Source organism: Moschus berezovskii, chromosome 1 (assembly GCF_049115385.1).
Source record: "Moschus berezovskii isolate FMDL1 chromosome 1, NW_MosBer_1.0, whole genome shotgun sequence".
NCBI classification, from domain to species: domain Eukaryota; kingdom Metazoa; phylum Chordata; class Mammalia; order Artiodactyla; family Moschidae; genus Moschus; species Moschus berezovskii.
The window spans coordinates 87763089-87776826 of record NC_142460.1 but is presented as its reverse complement, the minus strand read 5'-3'; the positions used below and the strand labels follow the sequence as shown (position 1 = coordinate 87776826).

General features: G+C 36.8%; 1 protein-coding gene across 6 annotated transcripts in view; it reads left to right on the top strand.

Annotated features, from left to right (window-relative positions):
• IQCB1 (IQ motif containing B1) overlaps positions 1-13738 on the top strand; it is a 41896-nt gene that overhangs the window by 20639 nt on the left and 7519 nt on the right. For 5 of the 6 annotated variants that reach the window (XR_008687481.2, XM_055438336.2, XM_055438218.2 and 2 more), the window contains 5 exons: positions 3855-4033; positions 6703-6812; positions 7419-7528; positions 11818-11960; positions 13568-13716. Coding sequence is in view for 5 of the 6 variants with exons in the window: in XM_055438336.2 (XP_055294311.1) it covers positions 3855-4033; positions 6703-6812; positions 7419-7528; positions 11818-11960; positions 13568-13716 (691 nt within the window). In the remaining variant the exon portion in view is untranslated. The remainder of the gene's footprint in view (positions 1-3854; positions 4034-6702; positions 6813-7418; positions 7529-11817; positions 11961-13567; positions 13717-13738) is intronic. The other variant, XM_088837483.1, reaches the window with a different exon arrangement.

Genomic DNA, 13738 nt, shown 5'->3' with positions numbered 1-13738 from the left:
TCACTGTTTCCATTGTTTCCCCATCTATTTGCCATAAAATGATGGGACCAGATGCCTTGATCTTAGTTTTCTGAATGTTGAGTTTTAAGCCAACTTTTTTACTCTCCTCTTTCACTTTCTTCAAGAGGCTCTTTAGTTCCTCTTCGCTTTCTGCCATAAAGGTTGTGTCATCTGAATTTCTGAGGTTATTGATATTTTCCCAGCAGTCTTGATTTCAGCTTGTGCTTCATCCAGTCCTGCATTTCTCATGATGTACTCTGCATAGGCGTTAAATAAGCAGGGTGACAATATACAGCCTTGATGTACTCCTTTTCCTATTTGGAACCAGTCTGTTGTTCCATGTCCAGTTCTGACTTGCTTCTTGACCTGAATACAGATTTCTCAGGAGGCAGGTCAGATGGTCTGGTATTCCCATCTCTTGAAGAATATTCCACAGTTTGTTGTGATCCACATAGTCAAAGGCTTTGGTATAGTCAGTAAAGCAGAAGTAGATGTTTCTCTGGAACTCTCTTGCTTTTTCTATGATACAATGGATGTTGGCAATTTGATCTCTGGTTCCTCTGCCTTTTCTAAATCCAGCTTGAACATCTGGAAGTTCATGGTTCACATACTGTTGAAGCCTGACTTGGAGAATTTTGACCATTACTCTGCTAGCATGTGAGATGAGTGCAATTGTGCAGTAGTTTGAGCATTCTTTGGCATTGCCTTTCTTTGGGATTGGGATGAAAACTGACCTTTTCCAGTCCTGTGGCCACTGCTGAGTTTTCCAAATTTGCTGGCATGTTGAGTGCATCACTTTCACAGCATCATCTTTTAGGATTTGAAAGAGCTCAACTGGAATTCCATCACCTCCACTAGCATTGTTCGTAGTGATGCTTCCTAAGATCCACCTGACTGCTCATTCCAGGATGTCTGGCTCTAGGTGAATGATCACACTATCATGCTTATCTGGGTCATGAAGATCTTTTTTGTATAGTTCTTCTGTGTATTCTTGCCACCTCTTCTTAGCCAAAACAAATTCAGTATTGGTTTGTCCAACATAGGCAGATATGTTCAGCAGGCAGAGAAATAAGAGTCCATGCAAAGACTTATACACACAAATGTTTATAGCAGCTTTATCTGTAATAGTCAAAGACAAGACAACTCAAATGTCCACTGACCGTGAATAGGACTTCTGAAAGAGATCTGAACTAGAATTATGGACTTATGAGTTATCAGGCTAAAAAGTATAGTTAAAAACATGAGAGAAGAGCTCAGTGAAAAATATGAATTGAGTAAGAAAAGAAATTGACCCAAAATGGAATCCTAGGGAGTAACCTTTTAGGGGTGTACTGGAAAGCCTACAAAGAAAACAGGAAAAAAAAAAAAAAGGTCAAAAATCTGTAAACAGAGGATGGAAGAGGACCAGAAGAACCTTTTTCCACAAAAGCTGAATAGTGGTGAATATCGGTTATAAACGTTCATGGTTATTTTTTCTAACTGGACAAAAGTTTATTTATATTGTTGAGTAAGAGTCTGTTTGCATTGCTCTCAGATAAGAATCCTTGCCATTATTTGCTTTCTGCAAGCCAACATCTGCTTTTTTTTTCTTCCAGTTATTTTTTCTTTTTTTAATTGGTAGAAAATTGCTTTACACAGCAGTGTTGGTTTCTGTCATACAACAACATGAGTCAGTCATAATTATATATATCCCCTCCCTCCTAAACCTTCCTCCTGTCCCCATAGCTCACTTCTCTAGGTTATCACAGAGTTCCAGGCTGGGGTCCCTTTATTATATAGCAAATTCCCAGTGACTGTCTGTTTTACACATGATAGTTGTAAATATGTCAGTACTACTTTTTCAGTTCGTCCTACCCTCAACTTGCACCACTGTGTCCACAAGTCATTCACTACTAAATTCATCAGTACCATTTTTCTAGATTCCATATATATGCATTAATATATAATACTTGTTTTTCTCTTTCTGACTTCGTTCACTCTATATAAGAGGCTTTAGGTTCATCCACTTCACTGCAACTGACTCAAATTCATTCCTTTTTATGGCTGAGTAATATTCTATTGTTTATACATATTCTTTTTTATTACATCTTCTTTTTTAATAATTAAATTTATTTAGTTTTAATTGAGGGATAATTGTTCTACAATATTGTTTTGGTTTCTGCCAAGCATCAACATGAATTAGCCATAGGTATACCTATGTCACCTCTCTCTTGAACCTCCCTCCCTGTCCCACCCCTCTAGGTTGTTACAGAGCCCCAATTTGAGTTCCCTGAGTCACACAGCAAATCCCATTGGCTATCTGTTTTACATATGGTAATGTGTATGTTTTGTGTTAACTCCATACATCCCATCCCATCCTTCCTCCCCACCCCACTGCCCTATGTCTATAAGTCTTTTCTCTTTTGTCCATGTCTCCATTGCTACGCTGCAAATAGGTTCAACTGTACCATCTTTCTAGATTCCATAGAAAAGAAAGTGAAGTTGCTCAGTCATGTCTGACTCTTTGTGACCCTGTGGACTGTAGCCTACCAGGCTCCTCCGTCCGTGGGATTCTCCAGGCAAGAGTACTGGAGTGGGTTGCCATTTCTGTCTCCAGGGATCTTCCCAACCCAGGGATTGAACCTGGGTCTCCTGCATTGGAAGCAGATGCTTTAACCTCTGAGCCACCGGGGAAGATTCCATATATATACGTTAATATACAACATTTGTTTTTCTCTTTCTGACCTAGTTCACTTTGTATAATAGGCTCTACATTCATCCACCTCATTAGAACTGACTCAAATGTGTTCCTTTTTATGGCTGAGTAATATTCCAGTATATATATATATATATACCACAGCTTCCTTACCTGTTCATCTTTCAGTGGACACCTAGGCTGCTTCCATGTCCTAGCTATTATAAATACTGCTGCAATGAACAATGGGGTACATGTGTCTTTTAGAATTGTTTTTTTCTTGGGGACTGTGCCCAGGCGTGGGATTGCTAGGTCATACTGTAGATTTATTCCTAGTTTTTTTAAGGAATCTCCATACTGTTTTCCATAATGGCTGTGTCAGTTTACATTCCCACCAACAGTGCAGGAGGGTTCCCTTTTCTCCACATCCTCTCCAGCATTTATTGTTTGTAGATTTTTTGGTGATAGCCATTCTGACTGGTGTGAGGTGATACCTCATTGTAGTTTTGATTTGTATTTCTGTAATAATGAGCAATGTTGAGCATCTTTTTATGCAATATCTACTTTTAAAGAATTGCAAAATATCCTAATCAGTAGTAAATGGATAATCAAAGGAACATATCCCTAGAAAATCATATACTCTTTGGTGGGGTGAGTGAAAGGACACCTAGTAATCCCTTTTGACTGTTTCTAAGTTTCAGATAATTTTTCATGACATCAGTAATGCAACATGAAGTTGTTGTGTAATGACGGAATACTAAAAGAAAAATTTCCTCCTATTTTAAGTACATGATAATTGATTTTCTATAACATGTTTGTCTTTATCCATCATTAAGTAGTGAACCATGTACTTACTGTCCTGTGATTTTCCTTTTATTATTGCCTTTGAACCATCTGTTTACTATTTTGCACATTAATCTTTCTCTAATAATTGATTGCAGGTTTCTTTGACTACTTTGTATTCACTATTTTACTTAGCATGGTGCCTTACATACAATAAGAATTCAATTACTTGATTTAATGTGATGTATTCTTGGAACTAAGCTAGCCACTTAAAATATTGGTTAATTTCCTAGATCAGGCCATAGACATTAAGTTGCTGCACCTTTTTTGTTTAATTTGTTGTGATACTGATGCATCATTTAGTAATGATACACTTTTTATTCTTTTATTCTCTTAGTGGTGATTTACTCAGAATAGAAGGAAAAATCCTGCATTCAATTTTAGATGAAGTTGTTTTCAAACTTTTATCAACTCCTAGTCCAGTCATTAGAGGTACTGCTACAAAGCTACTACTGTTGATGGCTGAATCCCATCAGGAAATTTTGATTTTACTGAGGCTAAGTGCCTGCTACAAAGGTAATACATACATTCTTTTCTTGAGATTTTTAAAAAGAACATTTTTATTGATGGTATATGGAAACAAAATACCTGTGTTGTGAAAAAGTCATTAACTAAAGTGTGCAGATAAAAACTCTGTCACAACAGATAACAGTTCAGGGGAAAAACTACATAATTCAGCCATCTTCATATCTCAACAGATGGCATATGATACTTTATCAGTGGTTACAATGAATAATTTGCTCCCTTCCTCACAAAAGATTGTGTGTTGAATATGTCATATAGTGTAGTAACATAATGACCGAAAAGATCAGTGATCTTCCCTAACTTTATTGAGAAAATAGAGCTTTGCTTCAGAGCTTGACAGCCTTTTAATCTTTACATCATTTAATAATTACTCTTTACCTCCTATACTGCCTTTCCTCAAAGACCAAAAAATCCCCATCACCCCCAAAATCATATGTGAATAAAAATTCAGAAACTTGAGAAAGAAAGTGTTCAGTGTATTACTGTTACCTTGATAGCTTTTCTTTAATTGAGCATTTACTATATGTCAGATACTATTCTGTATACCTTATATGTATTAGACTATTTAATCTTCATAACAACCCTGTGAGATGTTTGCTATCCTCATTATATAGCAGTGGAAACAGAAGTGTGGAACATGTAGGTAGTTTATCCAAAATCACTCAGTTGTTTTTTTTTTTCCAACTGCTAAGCAAAGTTAAATGTGAACTTTTATTTCTTTGCTAGGCAGAGTAATTAATTTATTACAATATATTTTCTTATTCAGTGTGGTCAAGAAATAGATTTCTAGTTCATTAAGTATCTTACTTATTAATACAGGGTTATGTTATATTATATATTGGAGAAGGAAATGGCAACCCACTCCAGTATTCTTGCCTGGAGAGTCCCTTGGACAGAGGAGCCTAGCCAGGCTATAGCCCATGGGGTCGCAAAAAGTCAGACACAACTGAGCAACTAACTATATTGTATATAAAATTTCAAAAATTAGAATACAGTGTGGTATTTTTAATGGACTTCCCAGGTAGTTGTGGTAAAGAACCTGCCTGCCAATGCAGGAGACACAAGAGACACAGGTTCAATTCTTGATTGGGAACATCCCCTGGAGGAGGACATGGCAATCCACTCAAGTATTGTTCCCTGGAAAATGCTATGGACAGAGGAGTCTAGCAGGCTACAGTCCATAGGGTTGCAAAGAGTCGGTCAGACATGACTGAAGTGACTTAATACACACAGACATGAGTGACTTACCTTACTTGAATCATTACTGTGAACTTTATGGAAGAGAAGTGCCAGTAATAAAACTCTCTAGATGATACTGTGCTGCTACTGCTAAGTCACTTCAGTCGTGTCCGACTCTGTGTGACCCCATAGACGGAAGCCCACCAGGCTCCCCCGTCCCTGGGATTCTCCAGGCAAGAACACTGGAGTGGGTTGCCATTTCCTTCTCCAATGTGTGAAAGTGGAAAGTGAAAAGTGAAAGTGAAGTCGCTCAGTCGTGTCCGACCCTTAGCGACCCCACGGACTGCAGCCTACCAGGCTCCTCCATCCATGGGATTTTCTAGGCAATAGTACTGGAGTGGCTTGCCATTGTCTTCTCCGGATACTGTGCTAGATACATATTATTTCTGTAATTTTATTTTTTCTATAGAAATGTGAATGCCCAACAGAGTTAATTATAAAGGAATTCTATCTTAGTCTGTCTCCCTTTCTTTTCTCCACAGTAGAACTTATTCAGTTTCCTCAAGATATTTTACAGTTATTAATACTGCTGAGAACTTGAGTCTTAAAGTAGACATGGGAAGACCCATATATTGCTGTGCTGTGCTTAGATACTCAGTCATGTCCAACTCTTTGCAACCCCCTGGACTGTAGCCTGCCAGGCTCCTCTGTCCATGGGTATTCTCCAGGCAAGAATACTGGAGTGAGTTGCCATTTCCTCCTCCAGGGGATCTTCCCAATCTAGGGATCTCAGGTCTCCTGCATTGCAGGCGGATTCTTTAGCATATGAGCCCCCAAGGAAGCCCAGTTGTCCACTCCAAGCCCTTTCTCTTGCTTATGTATATTGCACACATACATTGTAATAATCATTCCTCCATGCCTTAGAAATAGTACTTACTTTGTAACGTACATTACTGCTCAGTTTTAATTTGGGATGGAAGTGCAGTATTTTAATGTTATAGCACTTCTCCTATAATAAATGCTCAGGAGCCTGTTAACCCCATATCACATATATCATTGATATTTTTATTTAATAATAACTTCCTTTAATTAATAGTAACTATAGCCTGCTTCAGTACTTCCACAGGATAGGCATTTACTCAGTATATATTCAGTATCTTTTTAAAAATGTTCTCATGTAAGATATTTATGTTGGAACAGGAAAAAATATATATATAACTCTACTCTTTGACTTACCATAATGATTCCACTCTCCTCCCTGTTTTTTCTAATTAAAGAATTGACTAGGCAGATTTTGCATCAGATCTCACAAGTGAATACCTCAGAACTCTTAGGACAGTGGAAAATCTTAAAGACCTCTATCTAGAAGTTTTTGAGAAAAGGAAGAAGAAAAATCATGTGACATTTTAACCTCAAATTCTGATGAGATAACAAAATCATATTCTATTATTGATAGCTATGCCTTTGTTATTCCATTTTAGGACTTAGAAGTCTACTAAATAAACAAGAACCTGGGACAGAGTTTAGTCAAGAACTTAGACAACTCATTGATCTTTTAAGCCCTAAGGCCTATCAAGAAGTAAAAGACCAGGTATTGAATTATAAAAATAATTTGCATGATATTTACTAAAATTTCAGTAAACAATTGTTTGAAAATACTGGCTAGTAGTAGTCTCCTGAATCTTCTATTTGCTTTCTCTCCCCCTTCCTTTACTTATTCTCCCCTAAAATCCAGAGCAGCTATAGTTTGATTAGAGAAGTTGTTTTATGGTCTAAATTTTTAACCCTAGAGCCTTTTTTTAATCTATACAGAGCCCTTCAAGCCCTTCATACCCTTGTATCTTTGAATAAGTGAAGCTTAGCATCAGAAGTGAAGCAAAGATGTTAAAGCATTAAATAAGCAAAATTGTGAAATCTTTGTAATGAGAATGAAAGTGATATTAATCAGGGAGAATTTGAAGCTGACCAAACTGCATCTTGAATACATTTTAGATACTGCCTAACTGAGCCTCCTTTGGGAGATGAGGTTTAATATTCTTAGGCTGTCCCTGTCCTGGGGTTTATACAAATGTTGCCTTCTGCTCAACTTATTAAAGATGGAGATTAATACTTGCCCAGGCAGATATTTTAAGAAGTAAACTTCTAAAAACAAATTGCCTAGGGATGTCTTTAAATTAATTCTGGCCTTAAATTTCAGAAACAACATAAAGCAGCTTGCTTGATTCAAGCTTATTGGAAGGGTTTCCAGACTAGAAAGAGATTGAAGAAGCTTCCATCTGCTGTGATTACTTTGCAGAGGAGTTTCAGGTAAAAAAAATTGGGTGAGAGGATTGATGATCTGAGAGGGCTGCTGCTGCTGCTGTTGCTGCTAAGTTGCTTCAGTTGTGTCCGACTCTGTGCGACCCCATAGACGGCAGCCCACCAGGCTCCCCCGTCCCTGGGATTCTCCAGGCAAGAACACTGGAGTGGGTTGCCATTTCCTTCTCCAATGCATGAAAGTGAAAAGTGAAAGTGAAGTCACTCAGTCTAGGGACCCCAGCCTACCAGGCTCCTCCGCCCATGGGATTTTCCAGGCAAGAGCACTGGAGTGGGTTGCCATTTCCTCCTCCAACGCATCAAAGTGAAAAGTGAAGGTGAAGTCACTCAGCCGTGTCCGACTCATAACGACCCCATGGACTGCAGCCCACCACGCTCCTCTGTCCGTGGGATTTTCCAGGCAAGAGTACTGCAGTGGGATGCCATTGCCTTCTCCATCTGAGAGGGCCAGATATATCTTATTATAGCTAGAGAAAACTTAAGTTTGTTTTTTTTCTTTTTCAATATTCTAGTGTATTTCTTTCATTCTTGCTTCATACATTTCTGAGTGCCAGCACTTCATTAACCTTAATATACTTTCAAAAGCAGAGGACATAACATAAAACAGGAATCTAATGTAACAAATACATAATCCTGTTCACTTAAGACTTTTGTGAGCCAGGTCTACAGAGGGAGCCGATAATGGTCAATATCTCATTAAACCCTTAAAAGCAAAAGTTGCCATAATTGTTCAAATGTAATTATGGTAAAAATGTGCGTGAATATTAAAAAGCTTAAGTATGTTAACCTGATTTTCCTCAGTAAATATGTCATCGATAGATTTGGCCATTGACATATGACATAGTTTGTCATTTGTCTCTATTTCAAGTAGACTAAAAATGAAGTAATGAAGACGTGGCCCAGTTTTTACATGACTACATCTAGATTCTTAGAGGCAAAAAAAGAATATACACACACGCCACACACATAGGTATTAGCTCCTAGGTCATTGTTGATAAATTAGAGCTATCTCAGAGATGATTTCATGTAACCTAACTTAAAACTAAATTTCAGTTCACTGAAGTGTCACTTGCATATTCCAGAAGTCAATGTTTGTTTTTTTTTTTTTTAGAAAACTGAAACTATTTTAATAACTGCAGCTGTGTTTCTCAGTTACAAACATGTTTTAAAATAGTGAACTAAAATAGACTGCATGAAGAATCACCTGTGAGATGGCCCTGCTTTATCATTAATGATGTTAGGAGCTAAGTCGTTTGTATCTGTGTGTTTCCTTTCAGTTGCCTCTAAGAACCTGCATGGATTAGTGGTAGGTATTGAAGCCACTCTGACTGTGTCCCTTACTGGACATTCTTTTCATTGGTAAAAGTTTCCTTCAGAGAAGACTTAAAAAGTTACTAATATCATTGGGCATGAGTTTCGTTGGTGGCAAAAAAGCTACCAATGAAATTTTTAAACATGTAATTTTTTAAACATGTTTCAAGTGCCTAATATATTCCAGAGCCTATGCTCAGTATTGGGAGAGTTAAACAGACTTGAGTTTGTATCCCTCCTCAGCAACTTATGGGCTGAATGATCTTGGACAAGTTTCCCTACCTCTCTTAGCCTCAAATTTCCCATCTATAAGGTGGGATAATTGTCTGTGTAACTCACAAGATTAAAATAATAGAAATCTTTTTAGCATGTAACTGGCCACTGAGCATGTGGTAGGGAGGGAAATGCACATTTTTTGCCGTTGAAGATTTACATATCTAACTAGGCAGACAGATCTATTAAATAAATAGTACGCATAATAGGCAAGTATAATCCATCAGGCATTGCTCAAGGTTTATTGTCTTATCTTACCTGCTGTTTCTTTAAAAATATTAATTGTTTCTTTGGTGAAATAAATTTGGGAAATGATGGATATTTTGAGAGTCACAATATATTGTTTACAAGAGTCTGAGATGTTCTTGGTATAGCTTTACCTTTGTAGTGAACTCAGGTAGAATAGTTACCACTCATGAATTCTACCTGCTATCATTTTTAGCTGTACATCCTCTTACAGTTAAAGGTGCCCCTGTGCCATAGATTCAGACCTTTAATGTTTAGTCTTACAGTAGTTGCCAAATTTGCCAGTCTTTTTTCCTTTGCAATATTAAAAAATCTCTATTTAAAAGTATACTAGAATTACAGATTTTGTCCACTTAGAAGTGTATCTATGAAATAGAAATTCCGTTTCTTTATGTAGCAACACCAGAGTAGTTATAAATATATCCCTTAACAGGCATTTTCCATGAGGCCAAAATTGCTTAAGTCTCACATTATAATGAGTTTTTCATTTTTTAATCTCCAGTTTGCTCCAGGCTTGAGCACCTTTCCTCCTATTAGTTGCAACAGTTTATGCAAATTTATTTTACTTCCTTTATAGCTGGGCTTTCTGCAAAGGTTATTTCTGTCTCTTTGTGGTCAGGTCATTATCTCAGAGTAATTTCCCTCTCCCATGTTTTTTTGGGGGAGGGACTGCCCACCACTCATGGACCTAGATTCATCAGAGATTCGGATTAAACAAGAGGTATTCTGTTATAGTCACACTCTTTAAAGCACTTTCTTGGGGCTTTCTTTTTTATTTAATCATTTTTCATGGTCAGAAACTTCATTTTCTGTTAAAATTTCGTTTTCTGCCCTTTTCCTCAGCAAGGTTTTCTGAAGCAGCTAACAGCTGTCTCAGTTACCCTCAGGGAAGCTCACAATTTGCCTACCTCTAACATGGTGCTGGTATTTAAGTTATCTTATTTGTTTGACTTGTAGAGAAAGAAAACAATTTTTCCCTCTATTTTAGGTTCATTAGTTGGGGTCATGAAGATTTTACTGACAGAAGCAAAAGCAGATTAACAAAAGAAAAACAATTTCTTAACGTGTGAAGCATACATCACATGGAAGAAACCTGACATGATGCATAACTTAAGGGGTGGTTAGAATTTGGGTTTATATAGTTCTTGCTTTCTGAGATGGCCCACACTCTGTCAGTAGAATGTGTTTCTCCCAGGGTTGTTCTAGCCTTTTGAGACAGACTACATTCTGTCTATGTAATGTGTATCTCTCTAAGTAATATAATATATATATAGAATATATTTAATATATAATATATATATAATTTTATATATATTATATATATAAAGAATAATTTATAGAGAAGTGACAGGTGAAAAGAAAAGGATTTTAGGCTTCTAAGGACAGTGAACTGTGGGAAGGTAAGTATATTGGGGGAAGTAAATATGTTGGGGAACTAACTAATGAAAGATATGTGTTATTTGTGCAGGTCTGTCTTAGCATAACTTTCCATCTTCATGACCAAACCTTGGGAGGAAAAGTTTGTGACAGTCTTCATTTCTCAGATGTTTCTGCTTTTAGTCAGTTAAGAGACACTCTTGGAAGACTTCTTTCTATGCTTTGTCATTCTCTTTTGCCTCCAGCTCAAAGCAGTCTTTATGCCAAAGTGGCATATTCCACTACCTTTCAACTTCCCCTTGAAACTGATCTCAAAGGCATAACTGTATTTCTTTGTTTGCCTTAGGGGCAGTGATTGTAGGCAGCAATCACTCAGATAAATGTTGGTTGAGTTAAATGAACAAAACCCATTAAGTACTTCTTTGAAATTTTTATTTTTTCATAGTTTATAGAATTCCATCTAGTGAATGAACCAGAATTTATTTATATAACTCACTGTTGTAGGATATGGGCTTCCCTCATGGCTCAGTGGTAAAGAATCCACCTGCCAGTGCAGGAGATGCAGCTTCAATCCCTGGGTCAGGAAGGTCCCCTGGAGTAGGAAATGGCAACCCACTCCGGTGTTCTTGTTTGGGAAATCCCATGGACAGAGGAGCCTGGTGGGCTATGACTTAACAACTAAACAGCAACAACATTGTAGGACATATGGTTTGTTTTCAACTTGTTACTATTGTAATGCTGTGGAGAAAATCCTTGAACATAAATATTGACAAATGTATCAGATTTTTCCTTAAGGAGTATTAGAAATGGAATTAATTGGTTATGATTTTTAAGGTGTTTGATACATACTTTAAATATTTCTCCAGAAAAAAATTTGATGCATATATCCAAATATTTCTCAGAAATATTGTACATGCAGCACATGAAAACTTATCATATTCTAACTACACTTTAAAAACTTTTTTGCTGTCTGTACTGATATGATTACTAGCGAGGTTAAACCTTTTTTTCGTATACTTCTTGAGTAGATATATGATTATGAAAATTATGTGTACTTAATGTTTCCGTCATAGAGCTAAACGAACAAAGATGTTAATGAAGCTAAGTAGACAGAAGGAAGAAGAGGACCACAGATTACAGCTGCAAATTCAAAGGCAGAGAGCCATGAGACTTTCCCGAGAAATACGGCTGAGTATGCTTGAAATAGTTCATCCAGGTATGTGGCATTATCAGTTTATAAGCATAAGATTGATAGGGTAGCTTTTGATAAACCAAATTTCCTAGCTACCTGATGAGTTAATTTTTAAATGTGGACCTTTACCCCTGTTTCAACTTTTTCAGGTAAATCTTACTAAACCTCTTCAGTCAAAAAAAATTCTTATTTTTTTCTGATTAGACTTACTAGTTGATGATGAGCAACCTCTCCACTCATTTTTCTTAATTTTTCATAAAATTTTATGCTTAAACATAGATGTCTTTGACATAAAGAACCCCTTGAACCAAAGTAAGGTGTTAGAACATTGCTACATTCTGCCCTCAGGACTTAACTCATATCTCAGTACAAACCTGGTGACACCTTCTTGCCATCTTTGATACACAAAGCTGAAATTAATATTAAAGTGTAGCCTGGGAAATCTGAGTCATTTCAAGATTCCTTTTTTATTCTTCTTCCCCTTCCTATTACTTATTCCCTGTATCCCTCAATAGCCTCTTACTTTTCTTCCTTTCCCTTAAATATAGATCCTTCCCAGGGTTCCTTCCTTATCCCATTATTCTCATATTGCTCTTCCTGGGGTCTCCCACCCATAACTGTAGCTTCAATTACCAAATGAGTGCTTAGCACTCTTAAGTCTTGTCTGCATCCTCACCCTTTTTCTTAAGATCTAGACCAGCCCTACCCAAAAGAACTTTCTATAAAATGAAATGTTCTTTGTCTGCACTGTTCAGTACAGTGCCACTGGTTAGAAAAAGCTGTTGACTTGAAATGTGGCTAGTGCACTTGAGGGTCTTAAATTTTATTTTATTGTCTTTAAGTAGCCATTTGTGACTAGTGCTTACTGCATTGGACAGCACAGCTCTGTAGCCAGGTGCTTATTGATTAGCTTTACTTAAATAGCCACAGGCATCCCCAAAACTAATCATTATCTGTCCCCACAGATTTCTACTTCCTGTATTCCTAATCTCTCAGGTAATTGCACCAGCAGTCTACTCAATGTCCCATCTACGAGACATCCTGGAATTTTTTCCCCTGCCTCCACATGTAGTTCACCACTAAATCATATGAATTTTGGCACTGTCTCTCAAATATATCCCTTTTAATTTTTAAAATTAAACATTTTTTAAATTTTAAAAATTAAATTAGCTACTGTGAACCCTAGGATATATGCCTACCAGTTGCTAGAAACTAAAAAGAAAATTATCTGTAGAACCAAGTGAGTGACTGAAGAGAAATTTAGAACCATACAGAGTAGGTAACGTATATGCACAATATGCCCTTTCCTTTTGGTGGTACTGAATGACTTTGTAACTATTTACTTATGATTCTCTTTTTCTAAATATTCTTACTGTTGGATTTTTAGTCCTTTCTCATTCCTAGGACTCAAAATAATTATGTGTCTTTTTTCTAAAGAAGATGCATAAACTGAGAAGGCTTTTGGAGCTCTTTGTTTCTAAAATCTTATAACAATTGTAAAATAATAGAATTGGAAAATCATATTGAAAATAATTAAAGGACTACAAGATTGTTACTTTGATTGTCTTGATTCTGGAATTTGAGAAAGCATAGAAGTGAGTATGTTGTAATAGTGTCTGTCATCTTTTTAGGTCAGGTGGAAAAACATAATCGGGAAATAGAAGAGAAATCAGCATTGATTATCCAGAAACATTGGAAAGGGTACAGGGAAAGGAAAAATTTTCGCCAACAGAGGCCATCTCTTACGGAATATAAAGCGGCTGTCATCCTTCAGAGAGCAGTAAGTCTGATGTAGTAAAAGA